The sequence below is a fragment of the Haemaphysalis longicornis genome, unplaced genomic scaffold (assembly GCF_048455015.1).
Source record: "Haemaphysalis longicornis isolate Haplotype H1 unplaced genomic scaffold, Haemaphysalis longicornis Haplotype H1 scaffold_5, whole genome shotgun sequence".
Classification (NCBI taxonomy): Eukaryota; Metazoa; Arthropoda; class Arachnida; order Ixodida; family Ixodidae; genus Haemaphysalis; species Haemaphysalis longicornis.
The window spans coordinates 30,627,763-30,645,273 of record NW_027526385.1 but is presented as its reverse complement, the minus strand read 5'-3'; the positions used below and the strand labels follow the sequence as shown (position 1 = coordinate 30,645,273).

The 17,511-nt window shown below is 44.9% G+C and overlaps 2 protein-coding genes across 2 annotated transcripts in view; one reads left to right on the top strand and one right to left on the bottom strand.

Annotated features, from left to right (window-relative positions):
- LOC144138025 (uncharacterized) overlaps positions 1–17,511 on the top strand; it is a 490,339-nt gene that overhangs the window by 336,111 nt on the left and 136,717 nt on the right. The gene's annotated exons all lie outside the window — the stretch shown is intronic.
- The window catches only part of LOC144138018 (fatty acid synthase-like), a 57,925-nt gene continuing 45,819 nt past the window's right edge, over positions 5,406–17,511 (bottom strand). Inside the window, exons 22-26 of the mRNA XM_077670054.1 lie at positions 14,384–14,737; positions 10,760–11,003; positions 9,735–9,971; positions 7,759–7,977; positions 5,406–5,615 (exon numbers count right to left, since the gene is read on the bottom strand). Coding sequence (XP_077526180.1) covers positions 5,581–5,615; positions 7,759–7,977; positions 9,735–9,971; positions 10,760–11,003; positions 14,384–14,737 — 1,089 coding nt within the window. The 3' untranslated portion in view covers positions 5,406–5,580. The remainder of the gene's footprint in view (positions 5,616–7,758; positions 7,978–9,734; positions 9,972–10,759; positions 11,004–14,383; positions 14,738–17,511) is intronic.

The window sequence follows — 17,511 nt, the reverse complement described above, 5'->3', positions numbered from 1 at the left end:
TGCTATGGCAAGCTCGCGGAATGCGAAGTACTGTTCGTGGAAGCCTCTCTGAGCAAATCGACGATGACGCCAAGATGCATTATTTTCCACGCGACAACATGCAGCGCTAAACGTGGACTGAGTTCGTGCGCGGCGGCGGCCGCAAGAACTGTCGCCCAAGCCAGCGGGCTCGGCGTTGCTCGGTTCAGCTTGGGTGTTGGGAACTTTAGGCTTAGTATTGTGGCGAATATTTGATCGCCGGTATCTGTACAACTGTGAATGGCCATCCCTTACACAACTTTTCAATCCACTATCGTCCCCTTTTTCGCATATAGAGCTTTATTTTGGCGATAATTCCGTTTCAGCGATCGGTGATCAAGACATCTGCCGTGGCCTGTTTTGATTCTAGCGCGCAGGTGGCGGCATCTTTCGGCCGCTTGCCGCACTGCGGTGCCGGCAGTGCTGGGTCAGAGCGCCGAACCTCCGCTGCCGGTCAGTGTAGGCTTACCGTCGCGGCATATATCTGAACGCCGCTTTTAAATTCAGTGCTGATAACAACCCCTAGCACAATTTTTCACCACACTAACATCTACTTTCTTGCATGTGGAACTTTTTTTTCGCGATCAGATTGGTTATAAGAGTGGCGACAAGCTGTTGCTATCACGCTCTGCGCCGGTTCGAGCCGCAGTGATATTAAAAAGCGGACGACGGCGAAGACATCGCCGGCCTAATCGGCTGGCCAAATAAAGTTGTTCTGTCTGTCGGGTGGCAGCGACTCATCTGAGTCTGACGATTCAGACGACATGTCGACTGCGCGGGCGAGTGCGGACCATGTGCAATCGTAGCAGACGATGCGACGAACGTCCCTGACGTCACGGGTGAGACCGTGACGTAAGACTGGCCCGCTTGCAGACTGGCCTTCGAACGGCCATTTTCCCGCGCAGCGACCGACTTTGAAACTGGTTGCAATAAACGTGCTATAATTAATTTTATGCTGGAGGCTTACAACTTTCGGTTCGATTTTCGTAATTACTGGGCCAATAGGTATTCTTTACAGCATAAAACCTGGACGCGAGAAATTTCATGACAGTACTCCTTTAATTCCATCAGCAGAAATGCAGGCTCTCAGATTCAATAAGATAAATACTACAAATCTGCAAACGAGTAGAAAACGCAACCTACGAAGACCGAACAAAAATTCAGTCTTACTTCCCTGTATGCCATGCTGGAAAATCACCCAACCTGTTTCTAGATAACAATTATTCTCAATCAACCCAGTCGAACATTTTCGAATCGAATCAACCGAATCGAATCGACAACACTGGAAACAGCATCTCAGAGACAAATTGTGCTGACGTCCTGAACAATTCTTTTGTGCAGTTTTCAACCACGAGCTCACTCATGATCTTCCAGAGAGAGAGAGAGAGAGAGAGAAAAAACATTTTAATGAGCTGAAATGTGAGAGTGGAACCCTAGTCCGGGAATCCATGCGTTGCCCTCACCGTCTTGGCCCGTGTCACCAGGAGAGTCTGGTCCTCCGGTTGACAGCTGGTCAACAGTGTCTCCCACAGCTCAGGAAAGGAACAGGTGGAGAGGGGTGGTAGGGCTGGGTTGTGAGCGCATTCCACAATTATATGCTGGAGGGTACCTAGCTGTGGACAAAACTTGATCTTCCAGACATACCTTACCTTTTACGTACTCGAAAGCAAAGTATCATATTCGACCATCATGGCATAGCTGAAGTGATCGACTTATTATGGAACTCCTCCTCAATAGAAATTGGGGGCATCAATACTAAACTTTTAATAACGCCAAACACTTAAAGGGTCCATGAAGACAAAATACAACTTTGGTTAACTTGAAAGAGTTAGGCTTCAGTACCTCACTCAGCTCCACTCCGGCCACGAGAAACGTTTTGTAACCGATAAAAACGCAACAAATACTTAAGAACTTTCAAATTTCGCGCCACAGTGACGTGTTATCGGTACGAGTAACGTCATATGGGCCATCACTACAAACATAATTTTCAGTGTCTTAACTGCAGGTTAGCATTCAAGTGATTCGATCAAACGGAACTAGTGCCCCACTACAATCGTCCAGTCATGTGTCCTCGCGATTGATCAGTTCGGCCGCCATCAATCGCCCAAACAAGATTCTGTGACGTCATAGAAAAGTTGCCAGAAACTGGCTAGCGAGTCGCCACTCCTCCACGCGTTTTCTTTAATATATCTGTTAGTTCTCCGAAGTTTGCGATGAAATCGGTATCATTGTTATCACGACAAATCAGTCTTTCTAATGAACCAAACTTGTATTTTGTCTTCATGGCCCCTTTAAGAAGCATTCTCCTATCACTCACATTTGAACACTCACCTAATGCAGGCTCTGTTCCAGAAAACTGGCTCATCGGTAAGACCAGTCTGGTCGTTTTAAGAAAGGCGACCGGTCGTCACATAACAAGCATCGCCCGATTTTCATTACCGGCGTATCTTTTTAAATCATGAAACATATTTTTGACTCCCATATACTTTCTTTTTCGGAAACTTCTTGCATCGAAATCAGCGAGGTTTTCGTGAAAAGTTCATGTGACACCCGGCTTGCCCTTTTTCTTCACGATCTGCATACGTATCTGTCAAAAAACGTTCCCACTGATGCCCACTTCTTGTATATTAAAAAGTCTTTTGATAAAGTACCTCATTCCCGGCTTTTATTCAAACTTTCCCGTTTAAACCTACGTCCGGATGTTCTTAATTAGATGCAATTTTTAAAACCCACCACAAGCAGTTTGTCATGTGAATTCGCTCTCTTCCTGTTTATAGCCTGTTATGAGTGGCGTTTCTCAGGAAACGGCGATAAGAACATTAATAGCTCCAAATTACATGAATGATCGGCCGTTTACTGTCTCATCTAACATCCGTCGTTTCGCAGATGAGTGCGTAATTCAGCGTCCAATACTAACCTCTGACGATACCACTGTCTTTCAACATGACTTGATTAATATCCTGAATTAATTCCGAAAATGGCTAATGAAAATTATCGTGAAAAGACCTCACTAGTTTTCTTCAACCGGCTTTGTAATTATACAAAATCGACGTATGCTTATAATAAGAGGCACAATAGCTGCCACTGCCACATTCAAGTACTTAGGTATTTTCATCTCCCATGATCCAACCTAAACACGTAACATCAACTACATACATCATAAGTTCGGCTCACCGTGCCTGCGGCCTCTTGCGCAGAAATCTGTCATCCGCTCCAATTGCAATTGACTTATTATCGTACAAAACATTTGTCTTGCCTAAATTAGAGTACGCTACTGCTGTCTTTGACCCACATTAATCTAACCTTATAAACTCCATCGAATCCCTACAGAATCAGGCTGCGGGTTTTGTTCTATCAGTATACTCATTTCGTTCCAGCATTTCAGCATTGAAACGTCAGCTCATCCTGCCATGATTGTAATCTCGCTGCCAGATGTCTAGTCCTTGCATTTATCACTGATTACTTTACTCTCTCTCCGGCAATAACCAGACCACAGTTTAAGCGCAGCGTGTATATCGCCATTCTCACCCCAATGCCGTGTATCTGCCACATGCCATGACCACAACTTTTCAACATTCATTATTTTCAGTGCACCTGAAGGGGACGATCTGCCCGCCAAAATTGTCGCTATCATTAGTTATCTGCTTCAGAAGTGCATTTTGAAATGTTCATATTCATTAATTCTCTTCTTTCTTTTTGTTGATTCGTAATCCCTGTATTAACTCTATTTCCTCTGTATTGCTTCTATTATTTTATGTCATACCCCTCAGGGAGCGTTTGAGGTATCAAAAAATAAATAAATGCATAAATAAATAAATAAAAAATAAAGAAATACATAAATAGCATTGGTTACACTGGACGAAAATTACACACCGTGACAACACACGCAAGCATACAATGCGTAGTGCCTGTAGAAATAATTAATTGCACGCGAGCGGTTGTTCGCACGCATACATAACGGAAGGCGAATTATATACACGGAATAATGTCAGCCGTAAAAAAACGGAGTGATCTAAAACGGCTTCTACTTGATATAAGCAGCATAAAACTATACGTGTAGGGATAAGACAAAATAAGAAAATTAAACAAGAAAGACAGAAAAAGGTCTGCCTTGCTCTCGTTTTGTGCCAAAAAGACAGCATAAAAGTTAGCCATACATCAAGAAGACAGGGCTGAAAGAAGCTTAAAGTTATGCAATGACAAGCTTACGGACATGCTTAAGAAACTCAGCCGGGAAATTCTCACCTCGAACTTGCACGTCCCAACTCGGTTCCGGAGGTAAGGCTGTACCCCTTGACACTACAATGGCCACAGCTCGGTACGTGTCATAGGTAAGGCTATATACTTGGCATTCCCAAACCCACAAACTGGTCCTTTAGGTAATGCTAAACTCTTGGAATTTCCACGCCCACAAATTGGTGCTGTAGGTAAGGCTATAAACTTGGCGCTTCCACGGCCACAAGTTGACGCAGTTGGAAAGGCTATCCACCTGGCATTCCCACGCCCATAAATTTGCTGTGTAGGTAAGGCCATTCCCTCTTGCTATTCCCACGCCCGAAAATTGGTGCTGTACGTAGGCTGTAGCCTTGGAATTCCCACGCCCTGAAATCGGTGCTGTAGGCAAGTCTGTACAGACTTAATTTGATTGATTATAGGGTTTAACGTGCCGACGCAATGCAGGCGATGAGGCGCGCCGTAGTGGAGGGCTCCGGGATTAATTTTGACCACCTCGGGATCTATAACGCGCGCCGAAATCTCGTACACACGGGCGTTTTTGCTTTTCGCCTCCATCAGAAAAGTGGCTGCCGCGGCGGGGAATTGAACACGCGTCTTCGTGCTCAGCAGCACAACGCCTTAACCACTGAGCCAACGCGGCGCGTGTCTGTACAGACTTACTTGGCGCTTGCTGACAGACTTACAAACCTATTTAGAGACCTACTTACCGACTTACAAACGTAGTGCTGTACGTAAAGCTGTGCACGTCGCACTCTCGCGGCCACAAGATATTCCCGATGGTTGGGCTATGCACTTTGCATTCCTACACCCATAAATTAAATTGATACTGTAGGTGAGGCTATGCACTTGGCACTCTCGGTGTCGTTGATAAGGCTATAGGCTTGGCACTCCCGCGGCCACAACGTGGTGCAATAAGTAAGGTTACATGAAGTTTTGGCTGTGGGAGTGCCAAGTGAATAGTCTTACCTACGGCACAAATATTGTGGCCATGAACGTGCCCAGCGTATAGCGGTATTACGTCCCCGAGCTGTGGCCGCGAAAGTGCCAAGTGTATACAGCCATACCCACAGCATCAAGTTTTGGTTGTTTGGGTCAACGTCCCTACTGAGGGACGGCTAGCGCCCAAGAGGGTTCAATCGTAGATCGGAAAATATTTTATTTTTGAAATGATAACAATCATGGGTGGTGCAGGCGGCCCAGGTCGCTGGCAGGCGCTGGTAATTGTAGACAGTTGTGTAGCTTTGAAAACGCTTGCATGCGCAGACAATCAAGGAGTGTAACTTTGGTTCTTTTTGTGTTCTTGCCAAGCAATGCCAGCTGCTCAGGTCAACAAGCTCGCTCGGATGAGTCGGCAGGCGCTGCTAAGAAAGAAAAAGTGGGAAGTAAACATCTGCGAGAATTATTGTCGGCGCACACATCAAATACCCGCACGCGTTTGGGGACAAAATACCACCTGGTGTGGTTTCCGAAATTCATCTTGATTTCAGTGCATACCACCAATTTGTAGCATGTTGAAAAATTCATACAACTGAAAAAGTCACGGGTCTTCAAATTTTGATACAATGCGGCTAACATTGTCTCTTGAGAAAGATCTTTCCAGCAATGCGTTTGTGCTTAGAGGTGAAGCTTCATTTAAAGGGATCGTGTAAGCTTAGTCTTTGTAAGCTGGCTTTCCTACATCGTGTGTTGCAGAGGAAAGCATGGTTATTTACGGAGGGAATATCGTTACAGCCCACTTAATACTGCTCTCCCATGCCGCCACCCTTTTCCAGAGTCGTGTATACTCCTCGCAACGCGCTGAGTCTCCGACTTCGTGCAATGCCACGCGTTTTTCGGCGGCCACCTGCGCCGTGATTGGCGTAGCCGCGTTAAAATAAAACGTCAATCTCTACACAGTAATTCTGTGTGCCCTTAGTCTGTGACGTAGAGATGGTATCAGTGTCTTTACGATTCAACATAGCAAATACCCAATGTCGATCAGCCCAAACATAGTAAATCACACCAAAGCGCGCTGCGCTGGACTTTCCTCTTCAAAGGGTGGAATGGCTCTCACTTTAACAGCGAGGCTGTGTAGCAAATTCTAATTTTTTGTGTCCGCAGTCAAAAATACCAAGAAATTGCCGAACGCGCGCACATGAGCCCGGGCCTCGCGGCGACCGCTGAGTAGTTAACAAAACCAAGAAAATGCCTATCGCTCGTGTGTGCGTGCCTCGCGACGACCGCCCAGTGTCCCCTGCGCACGTATGTCAAGCCACGCGTACCCACCTAGGAAGATTGGCCAAGATTTGCAAACAAACAACTGCAGCATTCGCCGCAATCGTGGCAACACTTGCTCAGAATGCGAAAGACTCCATCCAGCGTTCGCCATAATCATCGTGACAGTAGCTCGGAACGAGGGAGACACGTTATAGCGTACGCCTCTCCAAGGTGATATCCAATGATTATCACGTCCGTAAAAGGAAAGAAGCTCACACTTAAAGCAACAATACTGGTCGTTGCTGCAGCGAAGAAGAAGTAAATCGGCTGCAATCGTAGACTCAAACCGACGCGATTCTCTTGAAGGTTGCGTACAGCTTCGCTATACCTTCACGTCTTACTCGTTAGTGTGAGCTTCCTTCATTTTTTGCATCATGCCGTGTTGAACATATCAGTACGCTCGGGAAAGAATTAGAACCACGAATTAAATATTAATTCAAACTTTACCCGATACCGGTATGCTGGGCTATTATCTCGCCGTAGTACAAGGTACAGGCGTGACTCAGACCACTTGGGAATCTTGTAGGTTAGAATATATATGCTGATGTTATATTGAGGCTTAGGACCAGGACGAGACGCTGTTTCCTCATGTGTCAGGAGGGCAAAGACACAGCCAATGACTCAAAGCGGGGGATCGGGCAAGTATTCAGAGTGAATTTACATTCAATGAAGACTTATTACCCCTAAATTTAAGCAACATCACGCTTCCTAAATTATCGGGATGCATATTCAAGCGGAGTGCTAACTAGCAATCAGCGGAGGTTAGAAACCGCTGGGGAAAGAAGCGCGGAAGAGGGGCAATTTAATCGTAACACTTATTGTTCTTTGAGTTTAAATCTGACGACGAAAGATGAGACTGAGTCTAGAAGGGAAAAGTTGCAAGAGGAACCTTTCCTCTGCCAGGTGACGACAAGAATTAAGGACGAGGTAAAGTGTGAAAAGCCAGTTTTTTGTTACAGCTGCCGTTCTCACTGAGTGTATAGACGGGACAAGCCTATTTCATTAGCAGTGGCCTTACCACCTCCAGGAAGTACGTTTACATATAACCAAGAGGCGTTGTTTTGAAAATACGGCGAGCGTGCACTACTCTGACTAATGGTAGGTCTTGCGTTGTTTTGAAAATACGACGAGCGTGCACTACTCTCAGTAATGGTAGGTCTTGCACGCGTGAACGTATGAGGAAAACATTTTGTATCGAAATATGGATCACACAAAAAGGTTGAGTACCATTGGCACCGGACATTTTACCTTTCCCTTGCGTTTCTGGCGGAGGTGTTTTGCATTCTGACGATGTCACTGGGCCCATCTCTTGCAACAGTTTGACGTTCAGCTGCTGAATGTCTTGCATGGACAATACAAGCCCACAGTGTCTTTCTATGACATCCTGTACTTGTACGCCGATTATAGAGTCCAGGCCATACTCGCCAAGGGTGATGAGGGGCTTGAGACTCGAAGAATCTTTAATGCCTGCAACGCGACATACCCGAGGGAACAATTCGCTGGTACCCGTCATTCTAAACATTTGGCAAATAAGTTGCAACCTTAGCCCTAACCCTTACAAATCACCTCCCCGTAGGCTTTGGATGGTATTCGTGACATTGTTAAGCATCAGGATAGGAAACCAAGGCACCACTGTGAGTTCTGAGTTTCTTTTTAGGATATACTAACCTCTGGCCATGAATTTGGAGCCATTAGTGGAGTGACTAGATTGAAACAATTGATTCATAAGTGCTCTCGAACTAATATGACCGTTTAGAATGATTGGGGGCACACAACAAAATAGTCGTGCACAAAAAAGATTTAAACTTGATATTCAGCATCACCATACGCAACTTTATTTATTCATCTATTTACAATACTGTAAGCCATGTCGGGCTGTCCCGAAGCTGGAACTACATCAAACAATAACATTTTTAATTTAGCAACAAAGGGTTTCACTGTGTCTGCATTTTCAAAAAAACAAAAAATTTGCGGCAACGCAGTTCGAGTTCACAATCGTTCAGTCAAGAGAAAGTATTTTTGTATGTGTCAGTTCTTGGTGTGCAGAGTATAATATCGTGTGGGTGATTGGTTCGGGACGAAACTCTTCTTGGGGGATGCAAATAGACGTTACGGTTTAAATTGAGCTTATTGTTTAAAGCTCATAGAAAAATATTTGTCGCGCGATTTTTTGGAGATTTGCCACTTGAGGGAGTTTAACCTCAGTGAGCAGGGATGCTATTGACTGCTTCCTCTCATAAATTAAAAAAATAAGCCTGCTGCTAGCTGCTGAACATGTTCCAGTTTATTTATTTGATATTGGCAGTGCGGGTCCCAGATTGCACTAGCATATTCTAAGGTAGATCGAACAATAGTTTTGTACGCGTTAACTTAACCTAAGGAGGCGCACCTCTTACTTTACGGTCAGTAGTCCAGGTTTGGGCGGAGCTGATCCGGAGATATGTGAATTCCAATTTAGTGTATTCGTAATTTTCACACCAACATATTTTTTTCGGTTGATATTTTGATTTGGTTCATGTTCACCGTATAAGAAAACATCAAAAGCGTTTTCTACTTTGAAGCTCTTATGAAGGCAGACTTTTTAAAGTTCTGACGGGCCTTATGCAAAAAAGCAGACAAAAAAGACAGACAAAAGGTCAAAGCCCCTTTATGAATAGCAAGGTGGTTAAAACGAGGAGCTTCTTCCCTTGCTACCTGAGCCAAAGTAAAAGCAGAAGTTCACTTTCTTATAGTCGAAATTTCAACACGCCAAAGTCCAATTCAACTCAGCTAAAGGAAAAACTCACATCACCGAATTCCGAATCCAACGTCAAACCCTGCTTATAGAATGGATTCATCATCGTTATTGCTAACTGTGCGTATTGCCAAAATATTTTTTCGTATTCCGAGAGGTTAGGTGGGTGTGAAGCGACGTCCCATTGTTATGGTAAGTGGTGTATACTTTGATTGATTGATTGTAAGGTTTAACGCGCCGACGCAACGTAGGCGATGAGGCGCGCCGTAGTGGAGGGCTCCGGATTAATTTTGACCACCTGGGGATCTTTAACGTGCGCCGAAATCTCGTACACACGGGCGTTTTTGCTTTTCGAAGTGGTGTATACTTGGGGTAGCCTTTGTGAAACCCTCTGCGTATAGTTCGCTTTTTTGCAGTGGGTTTTACTCGGACGTCAACGCCATCAGTTAGTAATTGCAAGCGTCGCTTTACAAATACGACTATCACATACCCATAATGTGTGCAATTGACTTGACAAGGTCTTGAGGGCCGCGACTGGTGGACACTGGAGATTGGCCTGCCTTTATCAAGCTCGACACGACTGGGACCGTCTGGCTTAGGAACCTGTCCAGCACGTCCAGGCAGGAAGTTATTCGCTGGGGACGCGTACCACAAACAGCGGCGGCTGCGCCCATAGTCTCGTAGAAGACGCCGACATCAGCAATGGCTCCCCACTGGATGGCGAGTGCTTGAACAAAAATTGCGCAGTTTTGATATATTGCAACTCTCAAATTTAAAAAAATCGAATTTACTCACTGCAGAAAAAAACCACCGCAACACGAAATAATGCACAGATATGGCAGAGGAAAAGGCTCAGTATTATAGCCTCGGCTTTTGACAAATGCGTGTCGGGGACTTCGAGAAGGGCGAGCCATTAAAATATTGTACAATGTCACTGTCATTGGACCCTACATAGACTCGCCGTTCTCTTTACAAAAGTAAAAACGAAATCAAGGCTGTTCCTTAGGAGAAAATGGTTACAACGCGAAGCTTTCTCTCATACAACTTGAGCCAAAGTCAAAGTTCAAAATCTAAACTGCTTCGGCCGCGGCGGAATGACGGAATCGCATAGACGTTGGCTTTATAAACTTAGGTTTGATTGCAGCAATGGGAAGCGTTTTATGGGCACTTGAAGTGCGTTACTGAAACCCCATTGTGTGAGCTGGCTTTCTTGCAGGACGTTCCGGTAGTAACAATATTTATTTTGGACTTTGACTTTTGACTTCGAAGGCATTATATTTAGAACAGAGAAAGCTTCGCTTTTAAACCATCTTTGACTTCCCCCCCGACATCATTATCGTCAGACTAAGTTGGCTTTTCTGCAACGTGTTTTCGGCAAAGAAAGCGTCGCTTTAAAATTAGAGAAACTGATATTGGTGTTTTATCCACGTTTAACCACCAACACAACATAAAGCTCACGTCAACGAATGTATAAAGCGTACCACAGGCTTTTTAAATGAGACATTTATGGCTCACCAGGAAACCCGTCAGCGACACGACGCTCGCAGAGCTGTTCCATAAAAGAGTTGGCGTAGCCGTAGTTCGTCTGACCACGGTTTCCGCGACCGGAAGCCACCGACGAGAAGATAACGAAGTAGTCAATCTCCGGACAAAGGCTTCGGGTCAGTTCGTCAAGGCGTTTAGTGATGTCTACTTTAGGTTGGCAAACAGCCTTGTAAGCTGCGACAGTCTGGTTCTCCAGCAGCGCATCGTGAAGTACCTGCACACAACAAAAAAATAGCGGCTCATCACTGTCTGGAAGAAATAATTAGGAACGCTGATTACGATAGCGAGAACAAAAATTTTTCACACTACAGAGCGGCCTATTAGCTCAACAGTTTGGTGTGACTCTCTGTTCTCGCTCTACTCCATATGTCACACTCGATGTATCGCAGAAGGCGTATCGGGTATGGACGTTTGTTTGCATAAGCCAGACATAGGTCACAATTTTATCGAACACAAAAGTGCATTCCTCGCAGAACGTGCGTACAATTCATATAGGAAGGATTAGTAAGAAACTTTTGCAGTGGGCTAGCTCTTGACAAAATTGCACTACATTTTGTGCTAGACATCCGTCAACCACGGAGGGAACGTAGAGTTGGAAAAAATGTTGACAACGAGGAATTGAGCTAGATTCGTAAGTGCGTAAGTATATAGGAGAAAATGTTTTGCTGTGGACACGCACAAAACACGTTTTTTGAAGAAAAATAACGCACTCATTCGTACGAATGTGTGCACTGAATGCAGCGAAGAGATTTAAAAATTCGGCCACCCTCGCCATTGAGATGTCGCGAGTGAGGAAGCCGAGGAGCTGGTGGTCTTCAGCAGCTTTAACTTGGGATTTCTCAGGTCTGCCCCTTTCCTAAGAGAAAGATGGTAAAGACGCGAAGCTTTCTCCGTCCAAGCCAAAGCTCGCGCTATGAACCCGCAGGAAATGGTATGCGCCCGGAATGCGATGAAGGCTCAATCGGATAGACGGCGGTTTCATATAACGGGGGACAGAGTTTTGATTCCGATGATGGGGGCGTTTTCTCCTTTGGGTCTGCTTTTCTGTTGCAGGCGGTGGTGGTCTTTTAATTGTTTATTCATGTATTTAATTTTTGTTGTTTGTATCGTTCCTTCCTTGCTTTATTTCTTTCCAACCTACCAAACCGATGCCGAATTTGGCTTCCCCTCTCGCAATGAGACGGCCTGAGAAGGACGTATGCAATTTTTTTTTCACGCTATGGGCGCCTAAATTCAGTGCTAGGGTCACTTAATTTTTCCTCTTCAACATTAACCCGCTTGCCCCTTTTACTTGAGTAAATTCCATTCCTATCTGGACTTTTTTCGTGTAGATGTTGAGCACTGCGTGCCAACACAACTTTTTTCTGCACATGTTATGGTTACCCTCCGCAGCTCACCGCGTACCCCTCAGTCTTCTGGGGTGGTCCAGTGGTTCGGCTGCAGGTTTCACGGCGTAAAGGCTGCGGGTTCGATTCGCAGTTGCTACCTAACCACATTTTTTTGGACGCGCGCCCTCGAGAAATAGTAAAGCCGTTGCTGTCAACGTGAAAGCTGTCGGAAGTTCAGAGAAGTGATTCGTCATAATGCGCTGTAGCGCCGTTATCCGATCACTGCAACTACCCAATGCAATTCAAATTTCCCGCCTCCGCAGGGCTCGCGCACCCCCTGCCTGAAACAGCGACAGCGGGAGTTTTGTTCTTTTTATGCTTGCCTTTTTTTCGGCACGTGCCAGCATTGCACTGCCGCTTTTTTTTCGCTAACTATCGTAAAAACAAGCCCAACGAGCGTTCGTAACTAAAGCAACGGGGGCGCTGCGGGTTCATTACGTATATTTTGCCTCAAATGTACCTGCAGTTTCCTTTACGCTAAACAACGGGGAGATGTTAAGCGCCTGCGGTTCAGGAGTTTCGTACGGTTGAGACTATATCAACCACTTGGTTTTCGAAGCCTCTGCGGGATGCCCTACGGTGAGTACGACGGGCTCTAATTGGGTCCGTCATCTCGTTGCGCCGCCTGTTTCTGGCAGTCGCTGACACTGAGCGTTACAGCGAGCTACAACGACAAGGCGAGCCCCAAAAGTGCTCTGCCCTGAACACTATCTCGCGGTCTCCTTTCCTCCTCGCCACTTTCTCTCACACTTCTTGGCATAGCATTTTCCCCTCTCCCCTTCGCGGATGATCATGGTTTCCTGTTAACGTTCCGCACAGACACAGACACAGTACAAGCGTAAACAGTTCCGCTGACAAACGAATTCTGGAGCACCCTCGCGTGTAAAAAGTTTGCTCCACCTGTGACAATATACATGAAGACAAAACCCAGGGAACATCAAGAAGAAGAAAGTTAAGTTACAAACAGTTGCTGGAATACCTACGTGCATGTTTATAACGTCAAATTTTCGGCTGAAACACACGTGAAATAGTATTTAGTTATAAGGATGGCGTTCGCCTTGGGGTTCTTCGTAGAAAACATATTCCACTCTGTGCATGTCTTCTGTTATTCGTTAGGCTGTGTAATAAACACTTGTGTGTAAATATAAAAGTATAATGAATACGTGGAGATATGTAAATTCTTTACGTAATTACGTCAAGCCAAGAACACCGATGAAGTCATAGAGGAATAGTGTATCGTTTGTGTATCACTCCCATGGAGCAAGATTTCTCCTTTATAGATAACCCAGGACTTTCAGCGGAATATGCTCGCGCCAGTTCAACAGCACAACTAAATTCCGGGGATGAGGCATCTAGTGCTCGATCATGTTACCTACCGAAGTTTCCATTTTCTTCCCAAGGTCAGGCACCGCACTAATTAGACCTGCTGAAGCCCACCTAATAATGAGACTGCGCTCCCCGCTATTGCTAGAAAAGGGGGACAGTACGTTACTTTTTTTCCAATAGCAGTTTTATACAAAAATACATAAGCGATCACGTGACGTGCTGTGAAGCGGCAGTTCACCTTTTCTATGAGGGGCGATTTCGTCTACACCACAACGCGTAAGCAAACTCGAGCCCTTTGTAAAGCACGACGCATCAACTCTTTTGTGGCGCTGCATGTTGGTACATGCGTACGACGATATTCTCCAGCTAGAACAATTTATTTATTTATTTATTCGCTACCTACAGCGCCACTATGGCATTACCAGGGGGGGGGGGGGGGGCTTTCCCCCCGCTCAACCCAGTTTGTGTAAACCCCACGAAAACACATTACAACGAATTCAAACAAACACGTTCTCAAATCCAGTACAACAAAATCATCTATTTCCTACACAATTCTCTCAGTAGCGCGCGTTTTGCGGCAATTCAGGCACACTCTATCACATCGTCTGCGAGTGCGACTGAAACCCCAAACCTTCCCCCCATTCACCAACCCTCCCCGTGTGCAGTGGAAGAGCACGTTATCCAGCTCGAGCCTCGACGACCAGATTATCTTGGTTGACCTAGCGGCGAGCGCCAAGATGGCCCATGGTCTTCCGGATTCGGAAGCCACGTCATAATTTACTTTTTCTCATTGAAGTTTCTTCTTCTTCTTTTTCTCTAAAAGCTGACTTTGAGCAACACATTTCTTAGCTCTTTCTGTTTTGTTTTTTTTTTCACTTACCACCGCGAGGTTGAAAACCCCGCCGACCGTTCCTAGAGCCATGGCTTTTTCAATGACTTCCTTGGCACCTCGCTCCGTCGATGCGTCGGTTGTGCTGACCAAGACTTTGGCGCCAGCGCGCTCCCAACGGTGCAGACAAAGTCGCTGGTATGCACTTCGCACACCAGACCGCGAGCACAGCACAAGGTTGCGGCATCCTCTTGACACCATCCAGTCAGCGAGCTCCAAACCGAAGCCGCCCAGGCCCCCCATGATGATGTAGGACTTGCACTCGTAAAACCAGGTGTGCCCCACAGCCTCCACACTCAGCGGCGATGCTGGAACAGCTTTGCGGTCGCTTTCCTCCTGGCGTATCTACGAAAATATGCCATTTCACAGAATATCTCGTGAGAATGCAGTATGGCTGTTAAAGAAGCTTAATAGGCTTGTTGAAACAGACCCCTGCGAATGCCTTCGCCAGACATGTTATTTATTTTATTTATGTATTTATTTAGTTATGACATTATTATTTATTTTTTATTTATTAACACTGCTAGCATCAAATAAGGAAGGCGTTGCAGGGGATACATAAAAAAAAAAACTGAAACTTTTGTACACTTCACAAAAGCAGATACAAAGGATGAGGTGAAAAACGCATTAACAAACAGCAATTCAAAAGATACCAACTATAATTTTATATATATATATATATATATATATATATATATATATATATATATATATATATATATATATATATATATATATATATATATATATATATATATATATATATATATATATATATATCGTGTTTCAGCAATACATCTTCATATATTGCTGACACACTGAAGTTTTAGCAATATAGAGTACAGAACACAAAACGCGAAGGACTATTTAACAAAAAGTTCGAAAATTTAGAACCAATATTATCAAGTCATAAACTAATTACCATTTCATTAGGAAGGCCTTTCGTTACGTCCTGCCCAATACCTGGGTTGTCACGTAAAATAAAATGAAGTCGATTTCGTATTTTGTTGAACCATCAGGACATTTTTATGTGAATTTGCTTTTCTTTCATTTGTAGACGAATGTGTTCATCAACCAGAGCTCATTTTTCTCCGCATATTCCACCCCTGCCTCTCCCCGACTGTTGCTATTGTCTACTCCAAAGTTTCCTGCCGACCTTTCTCCGATTTTCTTCTTACTTACTTTTGCGTTAAAGCTACGTTAACAGCTTTGTATTTGTCACATTAAATACAAAGCAGTATTTGGCTAACTTACACCCAAAGTAGATAGCTGGACTAAGTGTTCTAAGGAACATAAATTTGCAGTGGTTGTTTGTTTTATGATAACATCTTCGCTTAACTTTAGAGAGAGACGCCCGTGCTTCTGATTACCGCAAACAACCGTGGCACGTCGGTAAAAACGTTTCGACCTTTTAATATTGAGGAAACTTTTCGCCTAGTTCAAGGCTGGTATTTCAACACCTTTGCTTCGGTGCCTTCATTTGCTTCGTCTTTAAAATCTTAGAGTGGGTTTTGGTGCTTCCTGTTTGCTAATTGTTGAAAAGCTTGCCCCAGAGAAAAAACGCCGAGGGTGTTACAACAATGATGTGAAATGCGCATTGTGCAGCTGTCAACATGCTGCAGTCTAGAGTGGGGTGTATCAGTTAAAACCACAATCCCAGAGAAGTGCCGGGGCCGATGCAGAAAAGTAACCAATTTGCGGATAGCCTAATTGGCAGTATTCTAAACAGAGCAGTTTTCACAGTGGGTAAAATGCAGAATAACAATTACATCATGGTGACCATTTTAATTCCAACATCTCGAAGGATACCGGGTATTATGAAGCTTTGTTTGAGCCTCCTACTGTACACAGAATGATATCTTGCTTGTGACATAACACGAACCAATGAAGCTGTAATCGTATTCTGTCTCAGCAGGAGCGAAATCATCATGCTGAGCTCGGTAATAAACGGACCCGATATCTCTTTGTCTGTGAACGCATCACAAGAAAAACTGTGCATTTATTATTTTCTGGTTAGTATTTGATGGAACCGGCTGTTCGAAAGTCTCTGTAATGGCAATTGTTTATTTATTTTTCCTTCAGAACAATATTTTGTTGAAAAAAAGGGTTGAAAAGTGATCGAAAGCTATAACTTCAGTAACAGAACTCGACAAAACCTTTAATTTAAAAAATCAACCACAGTAAACACCCTAAGTTAACACTAGAAAAGGTTGAAAAGAGGAGTTCAAGATCTGGTGGAGTTTGAGATCTTGTGTTCGGCGCAACTTAACGTTAAGTTGCACGGAACACAAGGTGTTCCCATCTATCGCTTGCCGCTACAACTTTACGGGCGGTTTAAATTGCCTGCGTCGTCATGCCCATGAACCCGCTCCTCGCGGCAAACATGTGACCGTGGCCTTTCGTCCGAGCATGTTACCTACATCATCATTAAAAATAATGCTTGTAACACGGAGGCCAGTTTTCAGCGCGCTGTCATCCCCTACCAAACTTCATCTTCGTTAAGACTTGCCTATTTTGTGAAAGTGTGATGCTGGGCATCTGTGCAGCGGTTCACAATATATTAGCAATCCGCTGACAGGAAAAGCTCCCGGTTTCTTCAAGGCCACCAGCCCGATCTCCTCCAGTTACAGCTACCGTGCGCAGGTCACCAACGTAGTTCGAACCCAAACTTTTAAATGCAGAGCATTTCAGTAACTCACGATGTCACCCGCGTTGACGTGCGTAGTCCGCACCGTCGTTGTCCCTACTATATAAAAAAGAAAATACTATCCGGCGCCAGGTTTCGATCCCTCGACCCTGCGGGCGGAATGCAATGTACATGGTACTCTACCCACTGCGCCACAAAGCCGACACAGAATGGGACGCTACTAACGCGCCTTATATCGTTGACTCATTCAAATTACTGCGGACGAGCGCTCTCTCGTCAGCAGTTGCCACAAGTGCAACAACATTAACGTAACGCAAACTACTTAACGTCGTGCGCCCCCGGAAATGCTCTGCATTTCATCGCGCCCCTCGCGAGGGGGATGTTTATACAGGAACTCCTACTTCTAGCGGACTCCTGGCGCCCTCTTTCTGCCATTGTAGAGACTATGCGGCGGTCTTCCAAGGGCGCCAAA